The sequence below is a fragment of the Paroedura picta genome, chromosome 6 (assembly GCF_049243985.1).
Source record: "Paroedura picta isolate Pp20150507F chromosome 6, Ppicta_v3.0, whole genome shotgun sequence".
Classification (NCBI taxonomy): Eukaryota; Metazoa; Chordata; class Lepidosauria; order Squamata; family Gekkonidae; genus Paroedura; species Paroedura picta.
Window position 1 is genome coordinate 12,864,066 of NC_135374.1, and position 14,898 is coordinate 12,878,963.

General features: G+C 49.0%; 1 protein-coding gene across 2 annotated transcripts; it reads left to right on the forward strand.

Annotated features, from left to right (window-relative positions):
- Nucleotides 1-18: 18 nt before the first annotated feature.
- Nucleotides 19-12,770, forward strand: BKGD (beta-keto-L-gulonate decarboxylase). Of its 2 annotated transcripts, none has more exons than XM_077341445.1 (9): nt 19-118; nt 2,900-2,989; nt 5,174-5,272; nt 5,914-5,987; nt 7,193-7,294; nt 8,133-8,309; nt 9,742-9,891; nt 10,208-10,321; nt 11,490-12,770. In XM_077341445.1, exons 2-9 carry the CDS (start codon nt 2,932-2,934, stop codon nt 11,661-11,663), a joined length of 948 nt encoding a protein of 315 aa, XP_077197560.1. In that variant the 5' UTR covers nt 19-118; nt 2,900-2,931; the 3' UTR covers nt 11,664-12,770. The 2 variants fall into 2 exon arrangements, with proteins under 2 accessions (XP_077197560.1, XP_077197561.1); XM_077341446.1 differs by lacking the exon at nt 19-118 and adding an exon at nt 145-530.
- The last annotated feature ends 2,128 nt before the right edge of the window (nt 12,771-14,898 follow it).

Sequence of the window (14,898 nt, forward strand, 5' to 3'; positions counted from 1 at the left end):
CGCGCCCCGCGCCTCGCCGGATTGGTCGGTTTGAGGGGAGGGAACTTTCAAGGGAAATGGGCGGGGCATTGCAGCCAGCAAAAGAATCGGGCTTGCAGAAGAGGGAATTGTTGCAGAGGTCAGTGCGTTTGCATTACCTTCTTAGATAGATAGATACAGATGCTATTTCGCTTTTATAGTAACCATTCATAGCTGCTACTTAATTGTGATTTGCAATCAGTCCAATGCAGGGTTACTCAGAAGTTAGCCCTGCTAAAGTTTGAAAGGCTCTTTGCAGATTTAGGCAGTCTCGTAGCCCTCCAGTACACGCTTACTCGCACGTAAGCGTACACTGAGTTGCAACCTTAGAGTAAAATCATCAGTGGAGCTGTGTCTTCGGAGCGAGCCCCTGAATTCCGTGAATGTAGAACTCTGTTTAGTATTGCACGGCTTGGCCGTGTGCTTCTAGGGGCGCTGGGATTCGGTGTCAGATTCCGGAGGGCAGGAACAACCTCTAGGAAATTCGACGGTAGTGCTTATTCCGGATTAAGGTGTGTACTGGCGTCGCTTGGTGGACAAGATGGTGGGGAAAATAGGAAATGCAACGGGTGGCCAAATTGTGGCTCTCCAGATCTCCATGGACTACAATAACCATGAGCCCCTGCCAGCAGTTTGGCGATCCCTGAAATATAATAAAGCTGTTGTATGTCATAATCAGCTTTACAGAGGATGATATATTTTTTTGAAAAGCAGAGTTTTAAAGCAGCTGGCTTCTAACAGTCTGGGGGGGGGGAAAGTATATTATTGATAATAAATTGGTGGTGGGGAAATACTCAGTCCTGCCAATGGCCTCTTTCGAGAACTAGCTCTCTAGATTAGAGAACCCCAACCTGTGGGCCACGGACCACATGTGGTCCTTCGACTAATTGGAGGTGGGCCGCAAAGGATGCCTTCTCCCCCCCCCCCCGGCCCTTTACTTCATCCCCCCCCCCAGCCCTTTACAACACACTTTGGGTGTCCTTGTCTCCCATCACTCCCAGATGGGACTATCTCGTTGCAGAGAAACAAGCTTAGGGTTCCCATTGATTTGTCATTGTCATGAGTTAAAATTTCCATGAAAATCAAATGTTCCTGATGTTCATTGTTATGGCGTGTCTGTATCTTATTTTGAAGGGATGTTTAAACATTACCACAGCAATCAGAGAGCGTTAGGGCAGTGGTTGAGAGTAGAGGAGTAAACTACCCCCCCCCACCGGGCCTCAGTAAAAGGCGTTGAGTGGTCCCTGGTGATAAAAAGGTTGAGGACCACTGCTCTAGATAGATGCACGTGTTGGTCTGAAGCAGCAGGACAAAGTTTGAGTCCAGGGGCACCTTCAAGACCAACCAAGTTTTGTTTGTGGTATGAGCTTTCATGGGAACTGACACATATGTTCTTCTTTGGAGGTTGGAAGGCAGAGTTAGTTTTGCCTTGTCCCCCAGTGGAGGCAAATTTCAGTTTAAACAGTCGGGGTACTTAAAACAAGATTTGTCATAGAAATCCATTGTTCGAGGTAGTCAGTTGGGAGAGGTGTCCTTTGTCTTCCTTTTCCAAATATGAGAGCCCTATAATAGATCACTTACAAACCTTCCCCTATTGGCAAGTGGGGTGGGTGTGTGGGGGAAAGGTCCGTGACTCTTTTACCTCTAGTCGTGCAAACTTTAAAACAATGACTAGAGGGACAAACACAAGAAGTACCCCTAGAAAAGAGGGAAAGGATAAGAAGCTTTTCCTTGCATTGAGGAAGAATTTGTTAAGAGCCAGGCTGCCTTTAAAGGCTCTGTGGAATGAACAAATCAGAAACCAAGAACCAGCCTCCCGAAAAACCGCATAGGTAGTGGTAATATGGAGCCTCTTGTGGCGCAGAGTGGTAAGGCAGCAGTCATGCAGTCTGAAAGCTTTGCCCATGAGGCTGGGAGTTCGATCCCAGCAGCCGGCTCAAGGTTGACTCAGCCTTCCATCCTTCTGAGGTCGGTAAAATGAGTACCCAGCTTGCTGGGGGGTAAACGGAAATGACTGGGGAAGGCACTGGCAAACCACCCCGTATTGAGTCTGCCATGAAAACGCTAGAGGGCATCACCCCAAGGGTCAGACATGACTCAGTGCTTGCACAGGGGATACCTTTACCTTAGTGGAAATATCCACTGTTCACTCACATTTGAATAATGCACTTCTCTTGCACTTTAGTGATCATTTGCAGCTGGCTCTTCCCGCAGGGTCATCTAGTCCAACCCCCCGCACAATGCAGGAACTCACAACTATCTGCCTACCCACAGTCACCCCAGTTCAGGGGTAGTCAAACTGCGGCCCTCCAGATGTCCATGGACTACAATTCCCAGGAGCCCCTGCCAGCATTTGCTGGCAGGGGCTCCTGGGAATTGTAGTCCATGGACATCTGGAGGGCCGCAGTTTGACTACCCCTGCCCTAGTTCCATACCCATGTGATCCCTCCACCAAAAATCTCCAGAATTCAGCCTGGATTCTACTGAATGGGACCTACTCCTAAATCATTGTCTCTAGCAGGGGTGGCCAAACTGTGGCTCATGGTGATTGTAGTCCACAGACATCTGGAGAGCCACAATTTGGCCACTTGTGATCTATAAAGCTGCAGCCTTAAGGCTTGCGTGCCTCTTGAGTTCTTGGCATGACCACCCCGTGTAGCGTGTTATGGAGCTGCAGCAAAACAAAGTGGCTCTATAGGAAGGATTCAAAGGAATCAGAGGAAACGATGACCAACACATCCTTTGAGCCCTCTGGTGACTAACGGGGACTCTAAAAAGGTCTGTAGTGAAAAGCCACGTGACCTGCCGTGTAATCGCTAAAGCAGGGTGTTCATTAACAGATCCATTTCCTGTTCTTTATTGTACTCTGATCTCTTTGTAGCTCTGCTGTTGAGGTTGCAGAATCGAAGAAAAATGGCCAGAGTTGAGAAGCTTGCTTTGCATATACCAAGCCTGGAAGAAATTGTTGGGGGTGAGTAATAAGGATTCTTTAATATTGGGGGAAATATTGAGAGACAAGGCAGTTCCTTCTCCTGCATCAGAGATTCCCTGCCTCTGTGTACTTTAGTAGCTCTGAGCTGGACAGCCAAGATCTTGGAAGCTAAGCGGGGCCAAACCTGGCTAGTATTTGGATGGGAGGCCTCCAAGGATTTGGGTGGTAATTTCTTTACGGAACACTAGGGGTCGTGACGTAGAGCTAGGAAAGGTAAACCACCTCCAAACATCCCTTGCCTGTCTGCCAGACCAGTGGTCCATCTAGTCCTGCATCGTGACTCCCACAGTGGCCAACCAGTTCCTATGGAGGGCCAGCAACAGGGCAGGGAGACTGAGGCCTTCATAGAAACATCAGAAGAGCCCTGCTGGATCAGACCAGTGGTCCATCTAGCCCAGCATCCTGTCCCACTCTGTGGCCAACCAGTTCCTATGGAGGGCCAGCAACAAGGCACAGAGGCCAAGCCTTCATAAGAACATAAGAAGAGCCCTGCTGGATCAGACCAGTGGTCCATCTAGCCCAGCATCCTGTCCCACTCTGTGGCCAACCAGTTCCTATGGAGGACCAGCAACAAGGCACAGAGGCCAAGCCTTCATAAGAACATCAGAAGAGCCCTGCTGGATCAGACCAGTGATCCATCTAGCCCAGCATCCTGACGCACACACTGGCCAACCAGTTCCTCTGCATGACCAGCAACGGGACAGAGGCCGAGGCTCTCCCCTGATGTTGCCTCCTGGCTCCAGGGTGCAGTGTCTCCAGATGTGGCGGTTCCCCTCTGTCCCCATCAACAGACTTATCCTTCGTGACTCTATCTAATGCCCTTTTAAAGCTCTCTGTTCCTGTGGCCATCTCTACATTCCCTAGCAGCGAGTTCCACATTTTACTTCCTGTATAGAAAAGTACCACAAGGGCAGGAATAAGTCAGTTGAATTATTTCCGTCCTAGGTCTGGGAACAGCAGATGCTGGCTAATCAAAACGAGTAGGGAGACAAACAGATTGGAAAGGAAGTCAGCCGGCCTGACTGGGGGTGGGTGGGGGAAGATCCTGTTTCCTGGCTCTGTAACCCCTGAGGCCTAGCAGGTATTCAAAAGAAGACTAGGAGGCAGACGTCCCTTGGAAGTAACCAGTCACTCTCCAAGAAATTATGGGTAGCTCTCCACTCCTCCTGAACTCCCAGGCTCCCTTCCCTTTAAAGCTACCACAGCTGCTTCTCTCCTCTTCTGTGCAATGGACCTTTGTGCATGTACCTTTGCCCTGGATGCAACAGGGACAATGTCAACACCTTTCCTATACACTTCTCCTCCTCCTTTGCACACTCACCTTTATTCTCGATTAGGAAAGTGCAGGCTGTTGGCTTTTGCTCAGAGCCTCCAAGCTGCTTCTTCCAGGGAAAGCACAGAGGTAATGTTCTGTTTCTCCCCCTGCAAGATGCACTAAATTAGGACAGTGGGCCCGCTGATTTGTCAAACAGCACAGGGAAGGTTTCCCTGCTCGAGCATGACAGATGTGCCCAGGAGTGCCGTAATGTTTATATCAAGCTGCCATTTTCAGTGAGGGACCATCTCTTTCCTTAGGTTCCCTGCAGGATCCTTCGCTCTGGGGATTCAATTAGGCTGGTGATCCCTGGCCGGCGGGAAGTTTGCCTGGCCTCAGCCAGGGCCTTTTCAGCCCTGGCCCCTGCCTGGTGGAATGAGCTCATGGAAGAGCAAAGGGCCCTATTGGAGCTGACTCAGTTCCGCAGGGCCTGCAAGATGGAGCACTTCCGCTAGGCTTTTGGCTGAGACCAGGCTGGCAGAAGATCTCGCTCCTCCTCAGGTGTCTCCTACTAATAACGCCGTCCCTGGTGACTTGGCAGACTGGGGGGAACAGGGTGGTGTTGGGAGTTTGGTTTCGGTTTGTTGTGCGACTGTGTTTTGTAGGGTTTCAATGTATTTTATTGTATGTTTTAATCTGTTAGCCGCCGGGAGCGGTGGCCTACGAGTGTAACTAATAAATACATTGTCTCCAGCCATGAAGCTGCCGTTTTCTGACTGGGAATTCCTCAGGCTCTTGGGACTCCCACAGCCAGGAAGGAAGAAGTCAAACTGGGGTGTAATATGCGTTCTGCTTTCAAAATAAGGCGTTCAGGTGTTTTTTAAACCCTCTCAAATTCTTTATTCTAGTTTTGCAGGGTGGCCTGACCGAAAACTATGCAGAGGTTCAGGTGTCTGTGGTGGACTGTCCCGATCTGACTCAAAAACCCTTCGGCTTTCCTGCGAAAGGTACGGCTCTGCAGGCACATTCTGTGTTGCGAACCTTCCATAAAAATGAACGAATAAACGACCACAATTATTTTGTTTTACGTGTGGTTTTAAAAATCCAGGTTTTTATTTATCCAACTTTTGGGGCAGTTTGCAGTTACAAGAGTCTCCAGTTCTTTTTAAAAGATGCCTTGTTATCAAGTTGACAACCTGTATGGGAGGGGTGGCCAAACTGTGGCTCTCTGGATGTCCATGGACTACAGTTACCATGAGTCCCTGCAGCATGCCAGCAGGGGCTCATGGTAATTGTAGTCCCTGGATATCCAGAGAGCTACAGTTTGGCCAGCCAGCCCTGGCAGTAGTGGTTAGCGGTTGGATTAGAATTGGGGAGACCCAGGTTCAAGTCCCCACTCTACCGAGGAAGCTAGGCTTAGGCCAGTCACTCTTTTACCTGAATGTTCCTCAAAAGTTAACAATATATTTGGATTTTAAACTAAAAAAAAAAAATTGCAGCTCAACATTTAGGCTCCTAACTTAGTCCAAGGCAGCTGCTTGTACTGGCTTGAGCCTCCATACTGAGTTTTTTGTGTTTTGTATTTCAACTTTGAAGCATAGACATTTTATATTTGTAAAAGTGACGCCTGTGAATTTTGTTCCTACAGGCATTTGTGGCAAGCCAAGAATTGCCGACGTCGGAGGTGTTCCGAACCTTGTGCCTCTCGTACAAAAAGATAAGGTGAATATCGGTGACTTTGGGCTTAGGATGCTTCGGGCTGATCCTGCGTTGAGCAGGGGGTTGGACTAGATCAGGGGTAGTCAACCTGTGGTCCTCCAGATGTTCATGGACTACAATTCCCAGGAGCCCCTGCCAGCAAATGCCAGCAAATAGATCAAGGGTGGTCCTCCTGTGGTCCTCCAGATTTTCATGGACTACAATTCCCAGGAGCCCCTGCCAAATGCTGGCAGGGTCTCCTGGGAATTGTAGTCCATGAACATCTGGAGGACCACAGGTTGACTACCCCTGCACAGGATGGCCTGGCCCCTTCCAACTGTATGATTCTGTGACTGCTGAGGAGTCTGTCCTGCATGCTGTTATTCAGGCATCTTCTGTCCGGGGACTCAGTTTTCAGACTTTGACTAAAACTCTGTTGTGGGTGCACATTTAGTCAGTAGCAAAGCAGAACCTGTGGTAGAATTCATGGGAAAACAGCTAGAAAGTATTTCTGGTGCCTTGTTCTTCAATGATATATTAAGTTGATGATGCTTTTTGCAGGGCACCTGCTACTTTGATTCCCTACTCCTCCATGTAAAACCAGCTGGGTGACCTTGGCCCAGTCATGGATCTCTCAGAGCTCTCTCAGCCCCACCTCCCTCACAAGGTGCCTGTTGTGGGGAGGGGAAAGGGAAGGCGAATGTAAGCCGCTTTGAGATTCCTTCGGGTAGAGAAAAGCCGCCTATAAGAACCAAATCTTCTTCTTCAGTCATATCAGGGCTCTCTCAGCCCCACCTCCCTCACAAGGTGCCTGTTGTGGGGAGAGGAAGGGAGAGCGATTGTGAGCTGCTTGGAGACTCATGAGCCCTGCTGGATGACTTTGGGTCAGTCACAGTTCTTTCAGAGTTCTCTCAGCCTCACCTCCTTCAGGGTACCAGTTGAGGGGAGAAGAAGGGAAGGTGATTATAAGGTGCTTTGAGACACATAAGGCCTTCTGGGTGACCTTGGGCCAGTTATGGTTCTCTCAAAGCTCTCAACCTCACCTCCCTCACAGGGTGTCTGTTGTGAGGAGAGGAAGGGAAGGTGATTATGAGCCACTCACTCTGCTTTGTCCAGATCCAGACCTGTGCATCTTTCACCATGTTGTATGCCTTGAGACTGTTCCCCGAAATGGGAATTCCCACAGGAACTTGATATCAGGGACAACTGAACTCATCTTCCTTCTTTAGGTTTATGACCTGAACGTTGTCGCAAAAGAAATTCAGCTCCCTGGAGCTTTTTTTCTGGGGGCGGGAGCTGCTTCATCAAGAATTGTTGGAGGCAATGCTGAGGTAAGCAACTCTTATGGTCTTCATAATATCCGTGTGACGTGAAGCTGCCGAACCCAGAAATGTTTAAAGTGCAAGGCCTGAGTGCCATTGAGAGCAGTGGGGGGAATTGACTGATCGATCGATCGATTTCCCAGTTACTCACTGGCTTGAGGCAGGTTACAATGTTTAGGAACCCCACAATAAACTACATTAAAAAAAAATCCCACTCACTTAAAACCCTCGTTGGGCTTTGATCTAGCCCACCCCCACCCACTTCCCGTAACTCAAGCACCCCTTCTATCCATCCCATGACGTGGGGGGAAAGGTATGTATGTCCCAGCTGAGGCAAGGAAGGGAGTTCCTCCACCAGGCATTTGGTTGAGGTCGACCAAACCACCGCTTCCAGTTGGCCCTCAAGCTCCCCCCCCTCTACGACCAACATTAATCGGTTGCCCACAGGGTCCAGTAAGAGTTGAGCTGAGGCTCTTACAATTTTCTGTTTTATGGTATTATTGTTATGATCTTGTTAAATTATTATTGTTATAATATTGTTACTGTTACCTGTGTGTTAATTGTATTCCTTCCCTGTTTTCTGTAAGCCGCCCTGAGCCCTCGGGAAGGGCGGTATATAAATATAATTAATTAATAGATCTTCATCGCCCCGGCCTCAACCAGATACCTGGCAGAGAAGCTCCATCTTACAGGCCCTGCAGAACTGTGAAAGTTCCGGCAGGGCCCTTAGCTCTTCCAGGAGCTCATTTCCACCAGGCCGGGCCCACACTCACGTCCCTTGGATGTTTGTTTTGTTTAACCCCCCCATGAAGGCTTATTCACACATGTTCTTTTTCTGTGTCTCCAGCTCATACCTATTGTTCAAGCCCCAAAAGAGAACAAACCGGCTGTAAATGGAAGTTACACAGCCAGGATTAATCCCAAGGACGGCGGGTACTTGCTGGAGAAGTACAGCACCAAACATCAAGACTGTGAATTTGGCCTGCTGGCTAACTTGTATGCCAGCGAAGGCCTTCGGGGCAAGGTACGTGGACTCCTCCGTGGTGACTTCAGCAGTCTGTGGAAGTTGTAGGAGAGAATCTTTAGAACTGGCACGGAGGATAGGGACTCTTCCATGACTATATTTTGGCTCTGAGATCCTGTCTTTATTCCTTCGTAGCTCTTGGTCCGGCAGGGGCTGATTCTTCCTCTTGGTCTGCTGCACAGGAGCGTGGCCTTAATTGACAGTCACCTTGAATCCCAGCATGGCTTGGCCTGCAAAGGAGGTTCCATGCAAACCGGACCACTCCCTAGCCAAGGGGCTGTGTTGATGCAATCTCCTTGAGTGTGTAATATGCAAGAGAGCGGAGCACCAAGCGGTTCAAAAGAATAAGATAGTTTTTTGTTGTGAAGAAGTAACTTTAACAGCATGAGAGAAGAGAGAGTCCTAGCAGGCTAACTGACAAACTGTTGTTCTGTCTTCTGTTCTGGAGGCAAGCAGGGAGGAAGTGTGCTCAAAGGAGCAGGAAGTTACCTATTGAGCCAATCAGGAGGAGGCTATTAGAAAAATACCAGGAAGCTCCTAATTGGACTGTGTTAAATACACATCTCCACCAATGCTTCCTATAGGACACTCTTGATATTCTGTTCAATCATGAGCACTAGAGATCTTGTAAATTCCAGGTTTAGGGTTAAATGGCAGTTCTCCTCTCTTAGGTGGGTCTATAGCAAACCTGGCTCAGTGTGGGGAGGAGCACAAGTGCCTGAGAAAGGGCTTGCTGTATTCCCCCTCCCGACTGCTTGGGTTGCTGCTTCCAGTTTTGGAAATTCCTGGGGATTCAGAAGTGGAGCTTATGAAGGATGAGATGGAGAAGAAGGGTATAATGCCATAAATACCATCCTCCAAAGCAAGGGTAGTCAAACTGCGGCCCTCCAGATGTCCATGCACTACAATTCCCATGAGCCCCTGCCAGCGAATGCTGGCAGGGGCTCCTGGGAATTGTAGTGCATGAACATCTGGGGGGGGCCACAGTTTGACTACCCCTGCTCCAAAGGATTCATTTCCTCCAGGGGAACTGATTTCTGTTGGCTGGAGATCAGCTGGAATTCTGGGAAATCCCCAGGATCCACTGGGAGTTTGGCATCCTCTACCTGCCACCATCCAAACTCTGCCCTTTTTATCTATTTACCTACAGCTTTGGGGGCCAGGAGGACCTCCTGTTTTGGAGGGGGAAGTGTGTAAGTTTCTAGTTTCACCACAGTTCTCCTGCCCTCTGTCCAACCTAGCTCAGCCAGGAGTTTCTAGTCTCTGGTTGGAAGAAGCAGTCAAGCCCGAAGATGAGAACCTTTGAACCCAGGCCAAGCTCTTTAAAGAGGGAGGTCTTTTCTTTACTACAACACAAACTACAACCACTCGAGCCACAAGCTGGTAGGATTCAGTGCCAAATCTAGGCTAAACCTGTGCTTTTTAAATTAAGGTCATTGAAGTAAAAGCAACCAGAAGAACAGGAGAACAGAACTTCATATCCTGCATGAGGGAAGCTTTAGAAAAACATTACGGAGACAAGCCAGTGGGGATGGGAGGCACTTTCGTGATGCAGAAGGGGAAAGCGAAAATTCACGTTATGGTAAGTTGTGTGGTGTGCTTGGGGTGGGACAAGAGGCAGAACTGAACTGAGAAACCCAGGGGGGGGGAAACAATTGATATACAATCATGAACCATGGATCTTCATTCCATTGGTCCGTTTCGGTTTATTTTCTGTGAAAGAACCCTTGCATCGTTTTATGGTTGGGGGTCACCCCAACAGGAGGAACTGTATTAAAAGGTCACAGCATTAGGAAGGTTGAGAACCACTGCTTTAGCGTGACAGAACTTGGCATGGCACAGAAAACATAATAGCTTTGAATGCAACCCTTCCCGAATCCAATACTATTTCATTACAGCCGGAATTTTCCACCTGTCCGTTAAACACCAATGAAGATGTGAACAACTGGCTCAAGTTTTTTGAAATGAGGGCGCCAATCATCTGTCAACCGGTGTTGGTTTCCAGAGATCCAGTAAGTCAAGTGGCTGGTGAGGACGCATAGCCCCGCAATAAGATGCATTATGTTCTGCTCCTACTGATTGCGCTTTACTCTTGATAGCCAAATGGCCAAATCAGGGTTCTCTTGCCCAGCCCCAATGAATCACACTGAGAGAAAAACCTTTTTGTATTTTGACTGCGGAAGAAATACAGACACAGGGGAGTTCCCAAATCTGTGCGGAGAACCATAGGATTACATCGTATTAAATACCCTTCCTAGGTGCAAATTTAAATGGACTCCGGGGAATGGTAAAGGACAGGAAGGCCTGGAGGATCATTGTCCATTAGGGCCGCGATGGGTCGGACACAACTTCGCACCTAACAGTTTGGTGTAGTGGTTAGGACTGCGGATTTCTAATCTGGCATGCCAGGTTCGATTCTGCGCTCCCCCACATGCATCCAGCTGGGTGACCTTGGGCTCACCACGGCACTGATAAAACTGTTCTGACCGAGCAGTAATATCAGGGCTCTCTCAGCCTCACCCACCTCACAGGGTGCCTGTTGTGGGGAGAGGAATGGGAAGGCGACTGTAAGCCGCTTTGAGCCTCCTTCGGGTAGGGAAAAGCGGCATATAAGAACCAACTCTTCTAACAACAACAAAATACCCTTCCCTTGGAGGTTGGGCTTGCAGGATAACCCACTGGCCAGAGGTCTTTACCTCCCGGGGACACCCTATAGTCCTTACACCAGCCTTCCAGGAACTGCTGACAGGTCCAAAAAGCTGCTCGCATTCTTTCCTACCCCTCCCCCCACCTCCAATTGTTTATATAAACGGTAGTGATACACTCTTCTTCCCCTTTTCTAGCCTTGAGAAGGACTATCTCAGCTATAAGATAAACTTTGGTCTTGTGAGAGAGCTTATCAAAAACTACATTCCAGAGAGGAACAGGCTGTTTTCTCCGCCTGGTCAGAACCAAGACCTTGAACCAGGACAGGATGTAGAATTAGAGTCAATCTCTAATAACTCTGTGAACAATCAGAAGGGGGCAGTCATTTTCTTCACCACCTGTCCATCGCAAGTGTTTTCTTGCAGAGAATTCGGGAGGCAAAGAGAGCATTGGGAAGAAAATTGGCGCTGTCCAAAACTGCATCCTGCAGAACGTCCGAACCACTCTGAGCATGCATCTTGGTTTCTTTCCTAGGGCTTCGACTTACGTTTGGAGCATACCCACTGCTTCAGCCACCACGGCGATGGGGGACACTACCATACCGATACCACGCCGGAGGACGTCGAGTATCTGGGCTATTTTGCGCCCGCCGAGTATCTCTTTCGAATCGACCGGCCCAAGGAAACGCACATGGTGGGGCGAGACTAAATCGGCACCGGCTGCACTTGGAGCGGGAGGGCGTCCTAACCGAGAAGGGAGAAAGCAAGCGTGATGAGGCCGGTTTGGCATTGAGCGAAATCGAGGCCGCAAAGCTGTAACCCGAGCACTGCAGCAACAGAGCACTTATTTTTCTGCATTTTTTTTAAAAAAGGGTATCCAGTATGGATTGTTTTGATTCGAAGCACTGCTGACATGAACCTGCTGAGAAAAATCAGAAGCCGGACTGTTAGACGGAACATGTGCTAAGCTTTATCCCAGGGGTAGTCAAACTGCGGCCCTCTAGATGTCCATGGACTACAATTCCCAGGAGCCCCTGCCAGCAAATGCTGGCAGGGGGCTCCTGGGAATTGTAGTCCATGGACATCTGGAGGGCCGCAGTTTGACTACCCCTGCTTTATCCCTACCCTTCTAGCAACTCCTTTAGCAGCAGGCTGCGTTGAACGGTAGGCAAGGAGGCCTGCCTCAGGATTGCCAACCTCCAGAGCAGGGGTGGCCCAAACTGTGACTCTCTAGATGTCCATGGACTACAATGACCATGAGCCCCTGCCAGGATGTGCTGACGGGGATCATGGGAATTGTAGTCCTTGGCCTCCCCTGCTCTAGATGTGTTTGATCTCCAGATGACCAAGATAGTTCCCCTGGAGAAAATAGCTTCTTTGGGGGATGGACAGGATGGCATTTTTGCCTGCTGAGGTCCTGACCCCAATGCCCCCCTCCCCAGGCTCCATTCCAAATCTGCAGGGATGTAAATCCTACTTTGCCCCCTTCTGGGTCCAGCCAGCAAGCCCCACTGATTTCATCTCATCCACACTGATTGTATTCCAAGGAGGAGCCCTTCTGGGTCAGACAATTAGCGCCCTCTTTCACAGTGGCCAACATGTTTTTTTAATTATTATTCTGTTTAATTTAGACCTTGCCTTTCTCTCCAGCGAAAACCCAAAGTGGCTTATGTTGTTTTCCACTTCTCTATCTTATCCTCTCAACAGCCCTTTGGGGTGGACTCAGCAGAATAAAGTTGGAATCCAGTGGCACCTGGAAGAAACGTGCATGCCCGTGAAATCATGCACACCAGAAGAAACCTTGATTAGTCTTGAAGGTGTCCCTGGACTCAAACATCGTTCGTGTGAGGCAGGTTAGGCTGCGACCGTGGGACTGGCCCAAGGTCACCAGCATGCTTCTGTGGAAGAGTGGGGATTCCCAGATCTCAGTCCAGCACGAACCACTCCACCACAATGGCTGTCCAGAGGACCTGCAAACAGGGGTTAGACAGCACTGAGTCTGAGAGGTTTACTGCCCCTAAATATGGAGGATCCCTTTCATCGCCACGATTAATACAGCATTTTATACCTAACAGTGTTCATCATCTGTATGTATTACGGTTGCGTGATATTTAGTGCTCATGTATCGTCGAACAAGTCATGTTCCCTTTGATCCTCCGGACTATAGCCACGGACAGGCCTGTCCTTCAAGCATCTGACTAATAGCCTCGTCACGTCTTCTATGCTGCTGGTCATCTCAACACCCGATGGCAGAGAATCTCCAAAATTCAATCGCTCACTGAGTGAGGCGCAGTGTTCAGTGTGTCGTCAAGCTGTGATCCATTATCTAGCTCAGGGGTAGTCAAACTGCGGCCCTCCAGATGTCCATGGACTACAATTCCCAGGAGCCCCTGCCAGCGAATGCTGGCAGGGGCTCCTGGGAATTGTAGTCCATGGACATCTGGAGGGCCGCAGTTTGACTACCCCTGATCTAGCGAAAAAATACAACTTAACATTCTTTTTGCAACCAAGGGGAGGGGTTTCTAGCAAGCAACGCAACAGTTTGATTATCAAAATAAAACTGGCTTAAACTCACGGGTTCTTTTCCTTACCCTACTTTGTTTCACCGCCTTCAAAGCTGTCTCCGGTAACTTGAAGATTCTGCACCATTCGCATGGAAAGTGAAATTTATATGTCACTGGTTCTAAACCTGTGGGTCGTGACCCCATTTGGGGTCGCTTGGCCCCTTCCCCGGGGTCGCCAGGTTGCCCGCTGCTGTGGCAGTGGCAGGCAGCAGGGGCATGTGGAGGCGGGTGACGGTGGCAGACGGCAGGCAGAGCCGGCAGTGGAGCCATGGGAATGGCTGCCTCCACGCCGCCTCAATTTTGCACACGCACGCTGAGGACGCCACTGCACCAGCCACTGCCGAGTCGGGGTCACGGACAAGGTAAAGTTGAGAACCACTTGGTATACATGGAATTGCATCTTCTGTAACCTAACCTACACCCCACTGTAAAGGAAGAATCGATACCAATGATTCTGTGCTCTTTCTTTATATTCAGGGTTGATTGAAAGCATTTTAGGCAGCGTTTGAGGAGACAGAACTGAGAGAATGGAGGGGGAGGGTTTTTTGTTAGGGAACAGACTCATGGGGAGTGCTCATGGCGCTCCAGGGAACCCCAATTGGGAACCCCTGATCTGAAATGATGAATTGTGTCAAGAGTATGTCACATTTCTAGTCTCCGTTTCTCACTGAGACACAAGGAAAAGAACAGTGCTACTTAATGCAATAAGCAATGTGATAATTCTTGCCCCACATAGGCATTAAAACTACAACCCTGTTCTAGGATCTGGTTAGCTTGAGTTTGAATCCCCACTCCTGCAAGGGGTTGGACTAGATGACCCTGGAGGCCCCTTCCTAAACCATGATTCTATGCTTCCGTAGCACAAAATTTGACTCAAATTTTGTTCTGCTACATCAGACCAACCTGGATACCCACCTGAATCTGTGATCCCGTGAAAGCAGAGTAACATAGAGCATAATGGAAATGTTTGAGGCAAATGTTCTAGAGGCAAACAGGGTTAACAAGGGATATACTAAGAGGAATGACAAGACTGCCCACTGCAAACCATGGGAAACGCTGGAAGTAATGGGAGGCATGAATGCCAATTGACTTGCATGGGCCCCATTGAAATACATGGGCATTCTTGTCATTCCTTTTAGTGCACCCCATTAACAAGATGGATTTACTTCCAGGGGGTCGAATTCCAGGACGAAATATGTCGATATCTGTGTCAAAATTGGAAAGTGATGAGCAGAGACAATCAATTCCCCAGACCCTTCTCTCAAGCATGGAACGCCTCGCAACAATCCCTAGACCAAAGAAAATCATAACTCTCCACCATTCCAAGTGACAGCGTGTTATACTATTTATTTGCAGTCTTGTTATTATATGCCGCCCTTC